The sequence below is a fragment of the Mastigoproctus giganteus genome, chromosome 1 (assembly GCF_048544385.1).
Source record: "Mastigoproctus giganteus isolate SK-2022 chromosome 1, ASM4854438v1, whole genome shotgun sequence".
Classification (NCBI taxonomy): Eukaryota; Metazoa; Arthropoda; class Arachnida; order Uropygi; family Thelyphonidae; genus Mastigoproctus; species Mastigoproctus giganteus.
The window spans coordinates 62,033,198-62,052,388 of record NC_143575.1 but is presented as its reverse complement, the minus strand read 5'-3'; the positions used below and the strand labels follow the sequence as shown (position 1 = coordinate 62,052,388).

The following is a 19,191-nucleotide window of genomic DNA, read 5'->3' as shown; positions in this document are numbered from 1 at the left end:
AGCTCAAGTAAATTGCACATCTGTTGTTAAGGATGACTTTACCTCATTTTGGTATGATGTCAGACACTCTTATCATTTTCTCACATGCAATTCTCCTTTGATCAAAATTTATATCAGATAGTTCTTGGGCAAAATAAGATTGATAGGTATATATCTTTAAGTCAGTCTTCAAATCGGTGTACAAGTTGACCACAGTATTCCAAGTTCAGCAGAACATTTGCAATAGATTTATGTGGAGAACTTAAAACAGGCTTCTCAACACACACTCTCTCTCTCTCTCTCTCTCTCTCTCTCTCGTTGAAGATCTGTTTGGTTCTGGATTTGTCTTTAACTGATTCCATGCATGGCAAAGTTTTTATCCATCTGTGAAGAGTCATTCTGGGAGAAGAGTTCCAATCAAATCTTTCTTAAAATGCTTCATGTGTTTGTTTCTTCTAAAATGCCTGGTCTCTCTGGCTCATGTAGCAGCCACAATCTGTTGTTCTAAAGAATAGTCGCTTGTATTACACATATCACAACTTTATGAAATACACAAAAACATAGCACTAATTATAAACAAACTAAAATGTTATAAATAAGCAAAAACAGCTTGTTAATTATTAAGTGATGTTACATAGTTAAATAGAACATAATTACAACCCAAGAATACCATTTAAATAGGTGTAACAAGACTTTCAGGACACATTGAAGATCAACTTTTAAATTTTGATTGTTTATAATGGTCAGTATTTGTACCACTTTTATCTGAAATATGATTCTGTAAATCATATGTGTGTCAGGGTAGTAAACTGTAGATTACTTAGTCTCAACTGTGTCTACAGTAATGTCAGGAGTGTTGTCAATAAAATGGTTGAATTTGAACTCTTGGTTAGGATAACTAATGTTGATGTAATAGGGCTAGCAAAAATGTGGTTCCACCTGGAAATTGGTGATGACAAGTTCCACTACAGTATGTATAATGTATTTAGGAAAGACAGAAGGAGTGGAGGGGAGCATTTGACTCGGTCCCTCAAGAGAGGTTATTTTGTAAGCTTTAACATGTTGGGATTACCGGTAAAATTCTAAGATGGATTGCTGGGTGGATGCAGGGCAGAAGGCAGAGGATTGTGATTAATAGATATTCTTCAGATTGGTGTAACAGACTTCAGGAGTGAGGTCCCCCAATGATTCATTCTTGGACCACTGTTATTTCTCATTTTCATAAATGATATTGATGAAGGGATAGAAGGCATGATGTCAAAATTTGCAGATAATGTAAAGATAGGTTGAGTCATTAATGATTGGTGCCAAGCAGTGCTCCTTCAGGATGACTTGAAAGACTTCAAAGATGGTCAGAGAAATGGCAGCTATGTTTTAATGCTGCTAAATGCAAGGTCTTACACTTGGCAAATAGCAACCCACAAATAAATTATACACTTAATGGTTGAATTAAAAACAGTGGAGGAGGAAAGGGACCCGGGAATTACAATATGGGCAGATATGACGTTTTCTGAACAGTGTGTAAACAGGAAATCCCATGGTGTCCTGTCGATGATTTATTGAACGTTATTCTGTAGAGATAGTTAGTTTGTAATCCCACTGTATAAAGCAGTTGTAAGACTACATTTGGAATACTGTGTTTAAGTATGGTGACCTCATCTGAAAAAAGACTGAGCTTCTTGAAAGGGTTCAAAGATGAGCAACTCGAATGGTGAGATCGGCAAAAGGATGACCATATGAGGAAAGACTCCAATTATGTGGGCTACAGAGCTTGGCAACTAGGTACCTCAGAGGTGATCCGACTGAGGGTTTTAAGGCACTGAGGGATTAGTAAAATGAATGAAAGTGGAATTCTCACTTTTATAATGAACTCCAGAACTAGGGGTTATAAATTTAAATTACAAGGGTTGAAGTTTAGATTATATTGTAGGAAGTTTTCTTTTAGTTGAGACTGACAGTTTGAATAAATTCAAAGGTCAGTTGCATAGTTACCTGTGTGAGGAGGGTAGCATATAATTTGTATCTTCTTATCTACTTTTTTTTTTTTTGCCATTTCAGCAAAAGCTTGTGGCTTCCTTGCACTGTATGGTGAATACTATTACTAATTTATTTAAAATCTAATCTTAATAAACTCTTAAAAAAATTAAGTGTTGGATCAATTATGAAGGTGGAAATAAATGAAAACTTTATCATTTCTTGTGAATGAATAAGATTAAAATATTAGAAACTAATATTTCTTCTATTTTAAATTCGACCACGTTGTCTTTCTAACTGCTGAATTTATAATAGTAGCTTAATAGAAATTTAAAAGCATTAGTATGCAGATATTCTTGCCAGTTCATATTACTCCATGCCAATTAAAGTTTCTGTTTAATTCATTGTAGGTGTCTCAGTAATGGGCAAGCTAAAGCAGGTGACTGCCATGCACTTATAATGTTGAATGCAGTGGCAGCTGCAATTAAGGGATTACTACGACCTAGAGATTTGTCAAGTCAAGATAAAGGACCAGCTGAAAATCTGAGTGGTTAGTCTCTCTCTCTCTTGTATTTGTTTACTTTCATATCTCAAAAAAAAAAAAAAAAAAAAAGTATTTTAAAATAAGAGGTTAAAATGCTCAGATTAAGTTTATTAACTATGAGGTCTGCAATAGCACTTATTGCTCTTTTCCAAGATGTTATTTTTTTTTTGTTGCTGTTTATTTACACAAACTTTGCAAGTATTATATATATATGTAAAGTTCCTGTTGCATTAGTTACAAGAGTTAATTTATATTCAAGAATACATTATATTCAAGCTATCAATAGTTCACATGATACTTGAACAGAGCATTAGCAAAGGCACATGATGCATAAAAGCAAGCTTATATAGCATCAGCCAAAAAAAATAAATAAACACACACACACACACCCCTTTTTCACTTCACCCATCCACTCGCTCCATATATTTGTCTAGTTCTGCCTTTAATCTATTTAAGCTATCAGCTTCTATGACAGATTGAAATTTGTTCCAGCAATCAACCACCCACTGGCTCAAGGCAAACTTCCACACGTCTATCCTACAACTGTCTTTCCTCAATTTGAATTTATGCCCTCTCAGGCAATTATTCTGAGCAAGAGGAAGAATCCCATCAGCATTGGGCATGCTCAAACCATTCAAGGTTTTATACACCTCAATCAGATCACCTCGCAGGTGCCTAGACTCCAGACACTGTAATTTACAAAACTTAAGCCTTTCTTCATAAGAGCAACCCTTTGTTCCATTCACTAATCTTGTTGCCCTTCTCTGTACTCGTTCCAACAGCTCTACATCCTTCTTAAAAAAAAATCTGGCAGAAATCTGGCAGCCTCATTTTAATGAGGCCGCCAGATTTCTGCAACTGTTAGTAATGGTTCTAATTAAAATCGAAAGTATCTTCTGTCTAAATACATTGTGCTATATTGACTTACTATTAAAATTTAGCAATTCATCATGTAATGTCAAAAGTTGAAAGATATTTATTAAAATTAAACTGACTGAAACTGAGAATTTTAAGAGGATTAAATGTAGATACTAGAACATGCTTGAAACAAAGGACTGGGATCTGCATGGAACAAATTAATGCACAATGGAACTAACTGATAATGTACCCTCTGGGAGCAGTAGTAAGTACTGCCTCACATTAGTTGGGTACTCAGTGTGGCAGGAATGAGGGCTGTAACTGGTGCAGCAAACAAAGTGTACATCACGCACAAGGGACATTTTGGGTGTCCAGATGTCTACAGTGAGTGTGATTGAATTTCTAAATGCAGAGGGTAAACAACTAATGAACATTCATTGTTATGTGGTAGTGTGTACTGTGTTAGTTGTCTGACCGTACTGGGGATTTCCCCCAACTCCATTAGTGTGTACTGTGCAGGCTATTTTAAACCTACAGTAGTTTATCCAGAACATAAGACATCTGTCCCCTTAGGCAGTACCCAGAAGTACTCAAAACACACATAAAGGCTCTTAATGAAGTAACCACTGACCAGGTAGATGAGCTAGTATAGGCCAGTCATTACATGATGCAAGTGCAGAGTCGAGGAATTAGTGCTCACATCATGGCAATGCCCCAGCACACTCATTGTTTTCCAGTCAAGAATTTACTGCAACAAAGTCCATCACTGTGGTCCCCATTCACCATACTCAACAGATATAGCTGCCTGTGAATTTTTCTTTTCCTAAGCTGAAAGCCACCTGAAAGGTCACAGATTTGAAGCAACTGAGAAAATTATTCAGAACACAAGCAGGAATACTTCCAAAAGTTACAGAAGCATTGGAATTGGTGCATATGATGTCAAGGAGACACTTTGTGTTAAGTGCAGCTTCTTATTCACTGTAAAATACATTCTTATAGGTTGTCTTTATTATCAGTATGCTAGCTCTTCAATATTCAATTTTTTCAAAGTTACAAGAGCCTTTTGCACTTTGTCACCTTGTACAGAATAAAGCAAAGTTAACAGAATTTTTCTTATCTGAAAACATTTCAGTTATGCAGAGCATTCATTTTAAAAGGAAACTCACATTATTTGTATTAAGTGCAGAGCTACCAGGAAACAATTGCTGTTGTGATTGGGTGCCTCTGTAGCCAGGTGGGAAGGAGCAGCAGTGCGTAGTATGCGCTTCTTGATTAGACAGGGGTTCGAGCCCGTCACCACCAAATACGGAGGATGTGGAAAGGTCAGGGAATGACCACCGCATATCCCGGAGCAATATGGCCTTAGTTGCTAATGCTCCTAAAAACCAAATAACAAATAACAAGCTGTTGTGATTGTGTGATTTGCTACTGGAGGAAGTGACACCTCTACATTAAGTGCATATTTGTGTTGGAAGTTGTATATGTCATTACTCAGGAATGGATGCCATGTTGTATGTCATCAACTTTGGAATCTTACTTAGAAACAGTCTTACAGCGAATGTCAACAAAAATTTTTTGAAAAAAATCTTTTACACTAAACGTCCACGCAAAGCTGCAATTTTCAAGATAAAAAAGTTTGCAAGTGTGGACCTGTTGGGGAATAACGAATACAAAAGGAGTGTTCTTATGCATTCTACTAGATAACATTAGACAAACGATTTTGCAAACTCCAAACAAAATATCTACAGTAACTTAGCATTGCATTCAAAAGGGGATATCACTTGGTTCAGTGTATTACACTCAAAGAAAACACCTAAAACTTTTTCCATAATGTATGGAAAAAGTATGCATGAGTATGCATACTCAGTATTTGAGTATGCAAGTATGCATGTATGTATGTATGTTTACAGTATGCATGAGCTTCAATTTCAGGATAATGCTAAAAGATTATGATACTGTTGCAGGTTTAAAAGTTTAATTCCCTGTGAAGGTATTGAAATTTTAGATAAAATTTATTTCACTGATGGGGTATGGTTTTAATTTAGTGGCTGTTGCATGAACAGTCAGTATTGGCGAATATGGAGCACTGAAAATCTGCACATTTTTTGCAAATCCCCTTACGTGCCCAAAAAATCTGTTTGGTGTGGCATATCTTTAAGAATGAGTTGGGCCCATATTTTTTGAACAAACTGTCACTTCTTATGTTTACCAAAGGTATTGTAATACCTTTGATAAATATATGTGATGCAATAAACTCCATTAGTTGGGAAAGAATACTTTATCGAAAGAGCCATCTGGCTCTAACAGGACAGGACAATCTCTCATACCGCATATTCAACCACTGAAATGTTGTAAGAGTTTTTTTTGGAGAGAATATGGAGCACCTGGAAATATTAAATCAGGACACCTAGGTCTCCTGGTTTAACATCCCAAGGCTTATTTTTATGGGGGTTATTAAAGCAGAAAGCTTACAAGGGAAATCCATGAAGCATTCAGCAGCTCAAAACAAGCATTGAATATACATTAGTGTGTGTATTGACACAATTCTTTGTTGCATCACTTGCAACATGATCAAAAGAGTAAATTTATGAATTTGTTTAAGTGGAGGACATGTTCAGCATTGCTTATAAACTATTATTTGTTAATTATTATGATAATAAATTATATTTTTGTTTGATTGTTTTTGGGTTTACCTTTAAAATGAACAGCCCTGTACATCCATTTTTAATCCATGCTGATTGATCATACACTAAATATTAAATCAACAGGCATAATTTGGCTGTGGCAACCTTTGTGCCATTAAGCAGGGCTGGCACTAGTGTTTGTGGTGCCTGAGGCAAAATATTGTAATGGTGCCTAATTCATATCATATCTTAACATGCATATGTATGCAGTAGGCATCAAGCAATGCCTATTTTAGGTGGCTCCCGTGGCAATTGCATCACTTGCATACCCCTAGTGCCAGCCGTGCCGTTAAGCCATCACAACATCAAAAACTTCAAGAAACTGTTAGTTCTGTTGTACACAGCAAATAGGTTCTTCTTATTATGTACATTTTGTTGTGAAATGAATAATTTGCAGCAAACTCTTATTAGTCCCCTTAGGCAGTACCCAGAAGATTGTTTATGTACTGTATGTTAGGCTGATTAAATAAAATAACTACAACCAATCATTCAGGTATTATCTTTCACCTCACCTGTTCTCAATTTTTTTTAAATACGGATTAAAGGGGCTATAGCCACCCTCCTCTTATGATAAAAATTGTGGAATTTTTTTTACTGCTATATGAATTTACAGCAGTAAATTCATATAGCAGTAAAATGATTCTCCAGAATACTGCTTTTGTCCCCACCTTCAGAAAATCCTGGGATTGCCATTGCTTGACAATAATTCATTGAAATATCATGCTAAATTTGCACAAACCTGCCAATTTTGGAACATTTTTCACAAATGTGTGTTCTTGTACAGTAAGATCTTAGATGCTAGTGTACTTTTTTGTAAGGATGTAGATTTGCTTCAGTGTGTACAGAGAAGGGCAACAAGATTGGTAAGGGGGAATGAAGGGATCCTCTTACCAAGGGAGTCTTAAGTTCTGCAAATTGCAGTGGTTGGAGACTAGGCACCTACGCAGTGATCTGATTGAGGTGTATAAGGCGTTGAATGGGTTGAGCAATCTGAATTCTGATGGGATCCTTCCACTTGTTCAGATTACGAACCTAAGGGGGCATAAATTCAAATTAAGAAAAGACAGATGTAGAATAGATGTGCGGAAATTTGCCTTTAGACAGCGGGTGGTTAATTGCTGGAACAAACTTCCATCTGTTGTTGTGAAAGTTGATAGGTTAAATAAACTTAAGGAGGAACTGGACAGGCATTTTGAGGGAATGGTGTGATTTTTTTTTTTTTTTTTTGCCCGATGCTGCATAAACTCATACACTTGCTTTCTCATCACATGCCACTACTACTACTATTATGTAGCATATGAGCAGGTGAGATTGGCAAAAGGACATCCATATGAGGAAAGACTTCAAATGTGTGGCGACTACAGAGCTTGGCAACCAGCCACCTTAGACAAGACATAATTAAAGTGTATAAGGCTCTGAGAAAAGAAGGTTAAATAAATGAGGTGAAATTTTCACTGTTGTAAATGATTTCAGAACTAGGAGCCATAAATTTAAATTTTGGGATAAGAGTTTAGATTAGATCATAGGAAGTTTTTTTTAGTCAGTGAGTTGTTGATTACTGGAATAAATTTCCTCGAGTGGGTGGTTGAGACTGAAACTTGGGGAGATTAAGTGGTCAGCTGAATAGGTATCTAGTGAGGAGGGAATCAAATAGGTAGCTTATTTTATTTATTTATTTTTGTTGTTGCAGAAAAAAGCTCAGGCTTTCTTGCACCATATGGCTAATACTAAATGATAACATAAAAATAGAACAGGACATGTTATGTTACCATTTTTACTACTGTTCTGTTAGAAGCAGCACAAATTTGATTCTGTATTTGCATCATTCTTTCAAATGGTGAGTGATATCAAATACTGTATGTATTTGATATCATTCACCATTTAATGAACTAATTTAATGAAGTTACGTATGTAACTCCACATGTTATGAAACACCCTATATAGAGTGTTTCATAACATGTCTATAAACAAATTATAATAAATCTATAAACAATTTTTCAGAATTGATTCAGAACCTGAAACAACGAAAAGTTTATATAACTATGGTTCTGAACACTTATGGAGCTACGGCTGTTTAAATAAAAAAAAAACAAAAAAAACAATAATTTATTAAAAAAATTAAATTAAAAAAATAATAAATAAGAATAAGCAAATACATGCCTAGTAAACTGTTTATTCATGCTATGTACATGTTTGCTTATTTTTATTTATTTTTTATCATTTAAAAAACTCCATAACTCCATAATTGTTCAGGCTCATGTTTATATAAACATTTTTCATTGTTTTCAGGTCTAAGTCAGTCCTGAATGTATGGCCCATGTATATTCTGTTGTATGGCCCGTGTGTGTGTGTGTACAGGAATAGCCTGCATAGCACTGATAATTGGTACTGAAACTATTCCGTGTTAGGTGAAACCGTGCTGATTGAGGTATAATTATAATGGGTTTTAATTGAATGTGTACCAGAGAAACAGTCTATAAACAAATTGCACTTGATAGCCAATTAAAAGGATTTGAAATTTAAAAAAAATTGCAAAAATTTTATTAATGAAATGGTAACATCATGAGAGAAGAGAAAAAGCTTTAAAAAAGCAGTTGTTTATTTAGGTATTTCAATAATGAAGTCTGGTGAAGCCATTTCTTCTTTTTTTCCCTGTACAAGTGTTTGTAGCATCGAATCCCATCTTGTAAAATTTGCCGTATCTTGATGCTATGTTCAACATTCGGATCTCCATTCGTAATCATCTCGCAGGCCATGTCAAAAAACTTTCTCCAGTTCTTCGTTTGAAAATTGTTTTGGTAGCACTTCAGTGTTATCCACTTCAGAATTCTTTTCCTCTTCTGCATATGCAGTTTGCTCGTCGATTTCAAGGAGAGTTGCATCATCTAAGTTGCATATGAGTCACTGCAGTCAGTGACTCATATGCAACTTTGTCCAAAGTTTCAAATCCCAAGTCTTTTTCTGACCTTCACAATGTCTTTGCAGCAATTATCCGAACTTGCGATTCAAAAGCAGTGAAATCATTTACCAAATGGGGCAAAACATGCTGCCAAACAGAACGCATATTGTTGGCAGTGATTTCTAGTCAAGATGCAGATATATTTTCGATCATATTTAAAGGGATAAAAATAAATTTTGAAATGAAAAGTTTGAAAAACTATCACGTCATCTCATCAGGATGGAATTAAGAATACTGAACACTGTTGCATCTTGCAGCTGACTGGCTGAAGGGAGCTATTGTCACATGTGCATGATAGACAATACAGTTGGCACTGCAACATATATGTACCGTACCTAGACTATGACAACGCAACATATACACTGGTGTGCAAAATTTAAGGACCAGTCAGGTTTTCACCTGTAGCTTCTCAGAGGATTGGCCTGGGTATGGGAAAAGCATACCAAAGGAACCTCGCGAGGTATAGAAATGATGAAGGAAACAACACAGACACAACAACGGAAACAAAACGGTATAGAGGGACTTTATTCAAAAATGGTAACATAGCACTGGCTGCCATGATACTGATGCATCACTGCCAAAGATGGAACAAAGGGAAGAAGAGGTGGTCCTCAGTAGGAGATATGGCCACCCCTAATGTCGATGCAGGCTTTGCACCACCTGTCCATACTTAGAACAGTGTTGTTGATAAGTTCTTGGAGTAACATTGTCCGTTCCTCTGTCAGTGTCATCTTCAGCTGGTGAACATTTTCTGGTGGGTGTGGACGTGCTGCTAGGTGTCTCCCTAGAGCTTCCCATATGTGTTCGATGTTTAGATTGTGGGAACGGGCAGGCCAATCCATACGAACAGTGACCTTACTTTCCAAAAGCATATCAACAGCTGCAGTACAATGGGGGATGGCATTATCATCCATAAACATGAACTCAGGCCCAGTGGCATCTCGGAACAGACACACACAGGGAAGGATTACCTCAGTTCAGTAGCGTGTACCAGCTACAGTGCTGCCTTCCAGTATCTGAGTTGTGTACGTCCATCCAAGATAATGCCTCCCCAGACAAGAACACCTTGACTGCCATATCGATCCTTTTTAGTGATGTTTGTGGGGTGATACCATGTGCCAACCTCTCACCAGATTAGCTGATGTCCAGAATCGCTGCTGAGACTGAATCTACTCTCATCAGTAAAGAGTACTTTAAGTAAAGATTTTGTGGTTGTAACCTTTAGAAAAAGTGTTGATCCTTAAGTTTTGCACACCAATGTATGTATAGTGCCTGGCTAGGCTATTGAATGAGTTTTAATATGTAGAGTAAATATTCGACTTAAACTTAATTGAAAACTACTATTGTAGTTTTTTCTTTAAGGATCGTCTGTGGCGTTTTACACCGATATTATATATATATATATATATATGGGTACGTACAGTCCATGCGTACTCCGTATGTAACACTGTAGTGAAAGCCGTGCTAAGCGAGGTATTGCTGTGTATATATATATATATAGTAACAAATTACCTCCTACCAAAGTCTACAACCTAAGCAAAATTAAACACAATCTAAAAAAAGATACAAAATAGATTATTATTACAACTATAGACAAAGCCACCAACAATTACAGCCTAATTTGTAAAAAGTTTTATACTACAGTATTATTAAATGAACTAAACAACAGTCCCACATACAAACTAATTACTCACAACCGCAACACTATTACCAAGAAAATACTAGTTTTGCATAAAAAATTAAGCTTAACCAACCCAAACACTAAATATCCATACATTTACTGCATTCCCAAATTTCACAAAACACCCATAGGTTTCAGATATATCACTTCATGTAGAGATAGCTATGCCAAGATTCCACATTATAAACTAGTTTACCTACTTAAAATTATATTCGACAATATAGATAACTCAAAAAATTATACTCAACAATATACCAATATTAAACTACCTAAATACCAATACAGACAACAATACTATGAAACATATTAATACATATGACTTTAACAATCTTTTTACCAACATCCCACATAACAGTCAGAGAATATTACAATACATATAAACACATATAAACGATGTGTTTATATGTATTGTAATATTATATTTGTGCAAGGCTCAAGGGGTAGAATTTTTTTCAGCCTGGACTGTACTTGTTAACAGGAGAGATTGCTTCTACAGGGATGGGATACACTTAAATAGAAAGGGTGCAAGAATTTTTGCTGATGCTGTCGAGGCAGTGTTAGGTGGGTCGGAAAACTGCTAGTTGGGGGGGGATACAAGGACTAATAGATTAACAGTAGCCACTGGCAGAGGTGGAAGTGATTCTTGCACTGCTTCTATTCAAATGAGCAGAAGTCCGAAAAACAAGATGCAGGATATTTCAGAGACTGCTGGTAGTCATTGCGTTACAAGTAAACACATGGGTTGTGTTAGGGTAGCTAAGAATAGAAACAGGTGCATGTATACCTGCGTGTACACCAATGCTAGGAGTTTGGTAAATAAATTTGATGAATTTGAGGTATTGCTCAAAACATCAAAGGCAGATATTGTTGGGATATCAGAGACGTGGTGTCACACAGATATAAGTAATGCGGAACTGGAATTTGGGGAATACAATGTATATAGAAAGGATAGACAGGACAGGAGGGGAGGAGGGGTTATGCTATTAATTAAGAAACACATAAAGTCAAAGGAAGTGAAGCCAGTTGACATCGATGGACAGGGCAGTGTCGAGTCAGTTTGGTGTGACATAAGCATAGGGAAATCAAAATTGAGAGTAGGAGTGTGCTATAGGCCTAACGACTCTGATGAGTATAATAATATATTGTACAGGGAAATAGAGTGGGCCAGTAAATCAGAGAGTCTTATAATGGGGGATTTTAATTTCCCAGATATTGACTGGAATTTGTGGGTTGGTCACTCGCACACTAGCAAGGCTTTTGTGGATTTATTGGATGACTGTTTTCTACATCAGCATGTTCGTGAGGCAACAAGAGGGAGCAATACTCTTGATCTGATTATCAGTAGTGATTCTTCATGCATAAAGAACCTGCAGATAAATGAACCACTAGGTGGCAGTGATCACAGTGTGTTGAAGTGGGATTTACTCAAGGAGGTAACTACCATCAGAGGTAAAGGGAAGGGTTTTTGTTTTCGTAAAGGCGACTATGATGGTCTGAGACAGTATTTAAATTCTATACAGTGGGACCAACTGATGATGTTACCAACAGCAAACTCAAAATGGGAAGCATTCAAGGAACTAATCTTGGTGGCTACCAGGTTTTACATACCAACTAAGAAATATTGTTCAAGGTTTAGGCCTAAATGGTTGTCAGATGGACTAATGAGACATGTGGCAGAGAAGAAAAATGCATGGGATACATACAAATTAATGGGTGACATGGAAGCCTATGATAGATATAAGTTGGTCTGTAACCAAGTCACAAAGGAGATTAGGCAGGCAAAGGCAGACTACGAAAAATCCTTGGCAAAGGATGCAAAGAAAAACAGAAAGGAGTTCTTTACATACTTGAACTCGAGAAGGAAAGGGATGAATCAGATTGGTCCACTGGATATTGATGGTTCAACAGTTGAGGATCCTGCTCAGGTGGCTAACAATCTAAACGAGTATTTTGCATTTACATTCACGCATGAGGAGTTATTCAGGAAGGAGAATGATGTAGGTAAAGTAAACATTGGCAGTGAGCTGGATGATTTTGTAATAACTGAGAGGAAAGTGGAGGAGAGATTGTTGAGGATAAACATAAAAAAGGCACCTGGGGTGGATGGGATCTATCCAGTTATATTAAACGAGGCAGCAAAGGAAGTATGCAAACCCCTAGCCATAATTATGAGAGCTTCTTTGGACTCAGGGGAGGTACCCATAGACTGGAGATGTGCAAATGTAACCCCAATTCACAAAGCAGGATCAAAGGCTGACACAAGTAATTATAGACCTGTTAGTTTAACTTCTGTTCCAGGTAAATTAATGGAGGCACTGGTTAAAGAAGCACTGCAGGATCATCTAGACAAGAATTCAGTTATAGCTCAGACGCAGCATGGTTTTGTTAAGGGCAGGTCTTGCCTGACCAATTTGATTGGATACTATGATGTAGTCACAAAAGAACTGGATGCAGGGAATAACTTTGATATTATATATTTGGATCTTAGAAAGGCTTTTGATACTGTTGCACATGGAAGACTGCTGCACAAATTGGAGCAGTGTGGCATTGGAGGCAAATTGCTGCTATGGATAAGGGGATGGTTGAGTGGCAGAAGACAGAGAGTGGTAATCAATGGACACTGCTCAACGTGGACTAATGTTATTAGTGGAGTTCCTCAGGGTTCAGTGTTGGGTCCGTTGTTGTTTTCGGTGTTTATGAATGATATTGATGATGGGATATCAAGTTTAATGTCTAAGTTTGCAGATGATACAAAGGTTGGCAGGGTCGTTAAGGACACTACTGACGCTATGCTGCTGCAACAGGATCTGGAAAGGTTGAACAGATGGGCTGAGAGGTGGCAAATGAAGTTTAACATTGACAAATGTAAAGTACTACATATGGGTAACAGTAACCCCAGAGCAATGTATCAACTCTGCGGTACTACACTGACAGTGGTGGAGAATGAAAAGGACCTGGGGGTAATTGTGCAGGCAGATATGAAGTTCTCTGAGCAGTGCAGACGAGCTGCAAGAGTAGTTCATGGTGTCTTGTCAATGATATACAGGAATTTTTCTAGCAGGGATAAGGAGGTGATTATTCCCTTGTATAAGGCAATGGTTAGGCCACATCTTGAGTACTGTATACAGGTCTGGAGGCCTCATTTCAAGAAGGATGTAGAGCTGCTGGAACGGGTACAGAGAAGGGCAACAAGATTAGTAAATGGAACAAAGGGTTGCTCTTATGAAGAAAGGCTTAAGTTTTGCAAATTACAGAGTCTGGAGACTAGGCACCGGCGAGGTGATCTGATAGAGGTGTATAAGGCTTTGAATGGTTTGAGCATGCTCAATGCCAATGGGATTCTTCATCTTTCTCAGAATAATCACCTCAGAGGGCATAAATTCAAATTGAGGAAGGACGGATGTCGGATAGATGTGCGGAAATTTGCCTTTGGCCAGCGGGTGGTTGGTTGGTGGAACCGACTTCCATCACTTGTTGTTGAAGTTGATAGCCTAAACAAATTTAAAGCTCAACTGGACAGGTATTTCGAACGAACGGAGGGGTGAAATGGGAGAGGTTTTTTTTTTTTTTTTTTTTTGGCTGATGCTGAATAAGCTTGCTTTCTTGCATCATATGCCTCTACTAATGCTAATGGTAATGCTAATTATTGCAATTATATTACGATGGGAGCTTGTTGCTCTAGTTTAGTCACTAACCTATACCTCCACCATTTCGAACAGAACTTTAAGCAGGACATCGTACTATACAGATATATAGATGATTTGATTTGTTTTAACAACCCTGATTTCCTAACAGAAGCCATTAATCACTACCCACCCGAATTAATGTTGGAATGCACTAATACACACGGTTCCAAATCAGCAACCTACCTAGATATAGACATATGCATAGATAATAATATGATACACACAGAGTTATATGACAAACAAAATGATTTCAAATTTAATGCCATAGACCTAACTAATTGGAGTTCCAATATCTCCAAACGAATACACAGAAATATTATGGTCACGCAATGTATTAGAAGAACCAACACATGCAGCAAGGTAGATTATATCATAGATACACTTAACAATTTCAGATTAAAATTAATAAACAACGGATTCCCACATGGCATCATTAAAATATACCTACATAAAGCTATTTTGGCAGCCCTTAACAAAAGTCATAACAATAACATTAACCCACAGCTTATTATCGATAAAGTTTTGAACGGCACTTACGCCACTTAAATTTGGTGGTTTCATCATGATGACATCCTTACTATTGGCTGGGCATGTATATACATGTATATAGTAGGTACTACCCATGGAGTATGTTACATATAGCTTACACTCATTGAAAAAGTTGTATCTATATTTACTCCATGGGCAAGAATATATTCTTAGTATACTCTACTTTTACTTCGAGAACCATCTATTAGTTTACATAACAAAACTACAGAGGGCACCACATACTAATGAATTAATTGAAATAAAAGGCGGCAATTTAAAAATTTTAATTATTTTAATTACAGACACCAGTAGGCGTCTGTAATTAAAATGTATTATATATACCACATACACACAAATGTATTATATATACTGCATATATACCACATACACACTTTTATTCGGTCTTTCTGTCTGACTACACGTGGTAAGTCGTACCTTTTAGATCTTTTTAGGTATCTTAGATATTCTTAGACACTTCTTATGCTTGCTAGATTTTTGTACCTAATCAAAAACCAGGATCCTTTACTATAAGGGACGGGAAGTTACGCTCCCAGTTTAATCCTAAATAACCTTATGCATTGCTTTTCCCATGCTGACCTTGCTTTCTGCTGTAAAAACTCTACTTTTCATACCTCATGAACTATTAGAGTAATTCGAGGGAGATTGAGGTACTATAGCTATTCTCTACTCTACCACCGTTCACCTTCTGTTAGCGCATGCTTTCTTTTTTGATTTAATAATTTAAAAGCCGAACTCTTACCACACACATATAAGTATAACAGTGGATGGATCTCATTCTTAGTAATACTAACTATTTTGTAAATTAGCTATCCGTCGGGCTAAATGTCATCACGCCAGTCTACGGCAAAATTTCATTATACTTTATTATAATACATTGATAACCTTAACAACCTTATAATGTTTAAATTTTCGGGTATGCGTCCCCTTGGGTATTAACCTTTTGGAACTCTCATTTTTGTACACCACATTTATGTATATTTTTTACTATCATTTGGAAATTGTTGGACTGGATGATGATAACAGAAACGGATAGCTCGTTACTTATGGTTGATACATTGAAAAGGTTAGCCCTCGATAAAGTCCCTTTCAACATATCTATTTACCTATAATTAACATGTTAATAATTCGTATATGTTGCATGTGTATATATTATTTTTTTCCTGTTTCCGTTGGCGCGTACTTAGGTCTTCATGTCTTGATGGGTTATGGCGTATCACAGGCTACAATGGTTCTACACTATACCGACCTACATATACCTCACCTTCGAGGTACATTTAACTACTACCATATATTATTATATATATATACAGACAGATTTAATGTTTAATCTCATACAGATGGCATTAATCGGTTCTGACATAATTTATTACTTATATCTAACATTCGTATCAGTATATATATATATACAGGGTGTTTCAGTTAAACGTTTCAGAACTTCTAAGAGGGGTAGGGTACATCCTGACAACTCGAAATCATATAGCAATGTGGGGTCGGAAATGCTTTCCTGAAGCGGTGTTGTACACAGAAGCACCATAAAGAAAAGAGACCGTAAGTGAGAAATCGTTTTAATAATACATGAAAAGAAGCAAAAGGTACATGGATTAAAGTAAGGGTTCGAAGTTTCTTCCACGGGCTACAATGCACGCCTCACATCTCCGACGCATGGACATCCGAACATTCTGGAATACTCCAGGCGAATTTCGAATTTCTTGAACAAGAACGCCAAGTTAGTAGGATGGATGATTACACGAACGCAGAGTTAGCCGATATGCATTTGGCGTACGGGGCTGCAAATTGTAGTGGGCCAGCCGCACAGCGTTTGTACGCGGAACGATATCCGACGAGGCGTATTCCCAGTCATAATTTCTTTGCAAGACTGCACCAGAGGTTAGCTGAGAGAGGTTCATTTGAAAGAGCTGACAGGGACAGGGTAAGAACAGCACGGACTCCAGCCTTCGAACAGAATGTGCTGCAGCATGTACAGGAGAATCCAAGAACGAGTACACGAAGTCTAGCAAACGCAGTCGGGGTTTCCCATTGCAGCGTCTGGAGGATTCTCCGAGAACAAGACATGCATCCGTTTCACGTGCAGCGTGTCCAGACACAGCAACCGGAGGATTATGCACCTCGTATTGCTTTCGCACAGTGGTACCTTGGAAAATGTGCTACAAATCCCCTTTTTCCTGCTGAAGTGTTGTTTTCCGATGAGGCATCCTTCACAAGGGAAGGAATTTTCAACACGCATAACGACCATATCTGGGCGGTCGAGAACCCGCATGCAATACAACGTCGTGCAGCACAGATTCGATTTTCGGTCAATGTGTGGGCCGGTATTATGGGAGATCACCTCATCGGACCTTACCTGTTACCGTGTCGTCTAACCGGACCTATCTACTTGATCTTTCTGCAGCAAGTATTGCCACAACTTTTGAGAGATGAACAGATTTCTGCATCGACGCAACAGACAATGTGGTTCCAACACGATGGAGCCCCTGCCCATTATAGCGGAGATGTTCGTAACTACCTGGATGTCACATTTGGTCAACAGTGGAACGGACGTGGTGGTCCCGTGCGTTGGCCTGCTCGGTCACCCGACCTATCATGTCTTGATTTTTATTTCTGGGGTCATATGAAATCGCTAGTTTATGACACCCCTGTTGACAATGCTGAGGAGCTGGTTGCAAGAATCGCAGTAGCTGCCGAAGAAATTCGAAATTCGCCTGGAGTATTCCAGAATGTTCGGATGTCCATGCGTCGGAGATGTGAGGCGTGCATTGTAGCCCGTGGAAGAAACTTCGAACACTTACTTTAATCCATGTACCTTTTGCTTCTTTTCATGTATTATTAAAACGATTTCTCACTTACGGTCTCTTTTCTTTTTATGGTGCTTCTGTGTACAACACCGCTTCAGGAAAGCATTTCCGACCCCACATTGCTATATGATTTCGAGTTGTCAGGATGTACCCCACCCCTCTTAGAAGTTCTGAAACGTTTAACTGAAACACCCTGTATATATATATATATATATATATGAACTGGGCATAATATTTTAAGAGTTATAATTATCTGTATAATATTGGTGTAAAAACACTGCAGACAACTCTTAAAGGAAAAACTACGATAGTAGTGCAAAAGGCATCATTTCAAATGTATCTCATATTGTGCTCCTCCTTACTAAAAGTTACCATGTATTGCACTACCTTGAATAAGTAACGATTCACTAATAAATAGTCTTCTCTATTAGTGAAGCTTTACTTATTCAAGGTAGTGCAATACATCGTAACTTGTGAAGGAGGAGCACAATATGAAATACAGTTGAAATGTGCCTTTTACACTACTATTGTAGTTTTCCTTTAAGAGTTGTCTATGGTGTTTTTACACCGATATTGTGTGTGTGTGTGTGTGTGTGTGTGTGTGTGTGTGTGTGTGTGTGTGTGTGTGTGTGTGTGTGTGTGTGTGTGTGTGTGTGTGTGTGTGTACGTACGGCCCATGCATACTCCATAAGTAACACTACAAGTTGAACTATTCTTTGAATGGTGAGTATTAATGCTATCTTGTCAACCTTTTCAATGATTACTGCAGTTCTTTTTGTACCATGTCATGCTTCTTGATATTGCATTTCTTTCAAGCAGCAATCCAACAGTTCATAAGATCATTTCTTTATATTAATGTCTTAGAATGACCATAAAACCTCAGTGACATTTACATATCTTTCTATACATTGAAATAATTTCCCTCCTAGTGATATTTATTCAGCCAATGGAAGAAGAGAGATGTGGGTTACCGGCTAATATGTAACAAATACTAAAATATATAACAGAAGCTTGTTTTACTATGGTAAAACAAGCTTCCGTTACGTGATTACTTGCAGTGTTTATCTAAAATGACCACGTGGTAACATGCTTGATTTCCATATGTAACGTATTTATGAATTCATAGCAAAGAAACACACACACACACATACACACAATGTCGAAAGCTTCTATAAGTATTTTATTTTGCTTTATCAAAAGAAGCGAGCGAAGCCCCCTAGTAAATATTACGATGCTTTGTCATATTAATGTCTCAGCATGGGCATAAATTCTCAGTGACATTTATATATTATAAATATGATGAAAAAACTTTGCTATACATTAGATTAAATTGAAGGGGTGATGTGAGTGTAAATTAAAATACAACTCGATAAGAAATCATATAAGAAATTACAATTAAGGAATATACACAAACATTACTAGTATATATTATGTTATTAACAAAATTTTAAAATATAGCATATT

The 19,191-nt window shown here is 37.2% G+C and overlaps 1 protein-coding gene across 2 annotated transcripts in view; it reads left to right on the top strand.

Annotated features, from left to right (window-relative positions):
• Window positions 1-19,191, top strand: part of MED16 (mediator complex subunit 16) — a 209,068-nt gene that overhangs the window by 155,075 nt on the left and 34,802 nt on the right. For both annotated transcript variants that reach the window (XM_090380328.1, XM_090380324.1), the window contains exon 16: window positions 2,364-2,503. In XM_090380328.1, coding sequence (XP_090236454.1) covers window positions 2,364-2,503 — 140 coding nt within the window. The remainder of the gene's footprint in view (window positions 1-2,363; window positions 2,504-19,191) is intronic.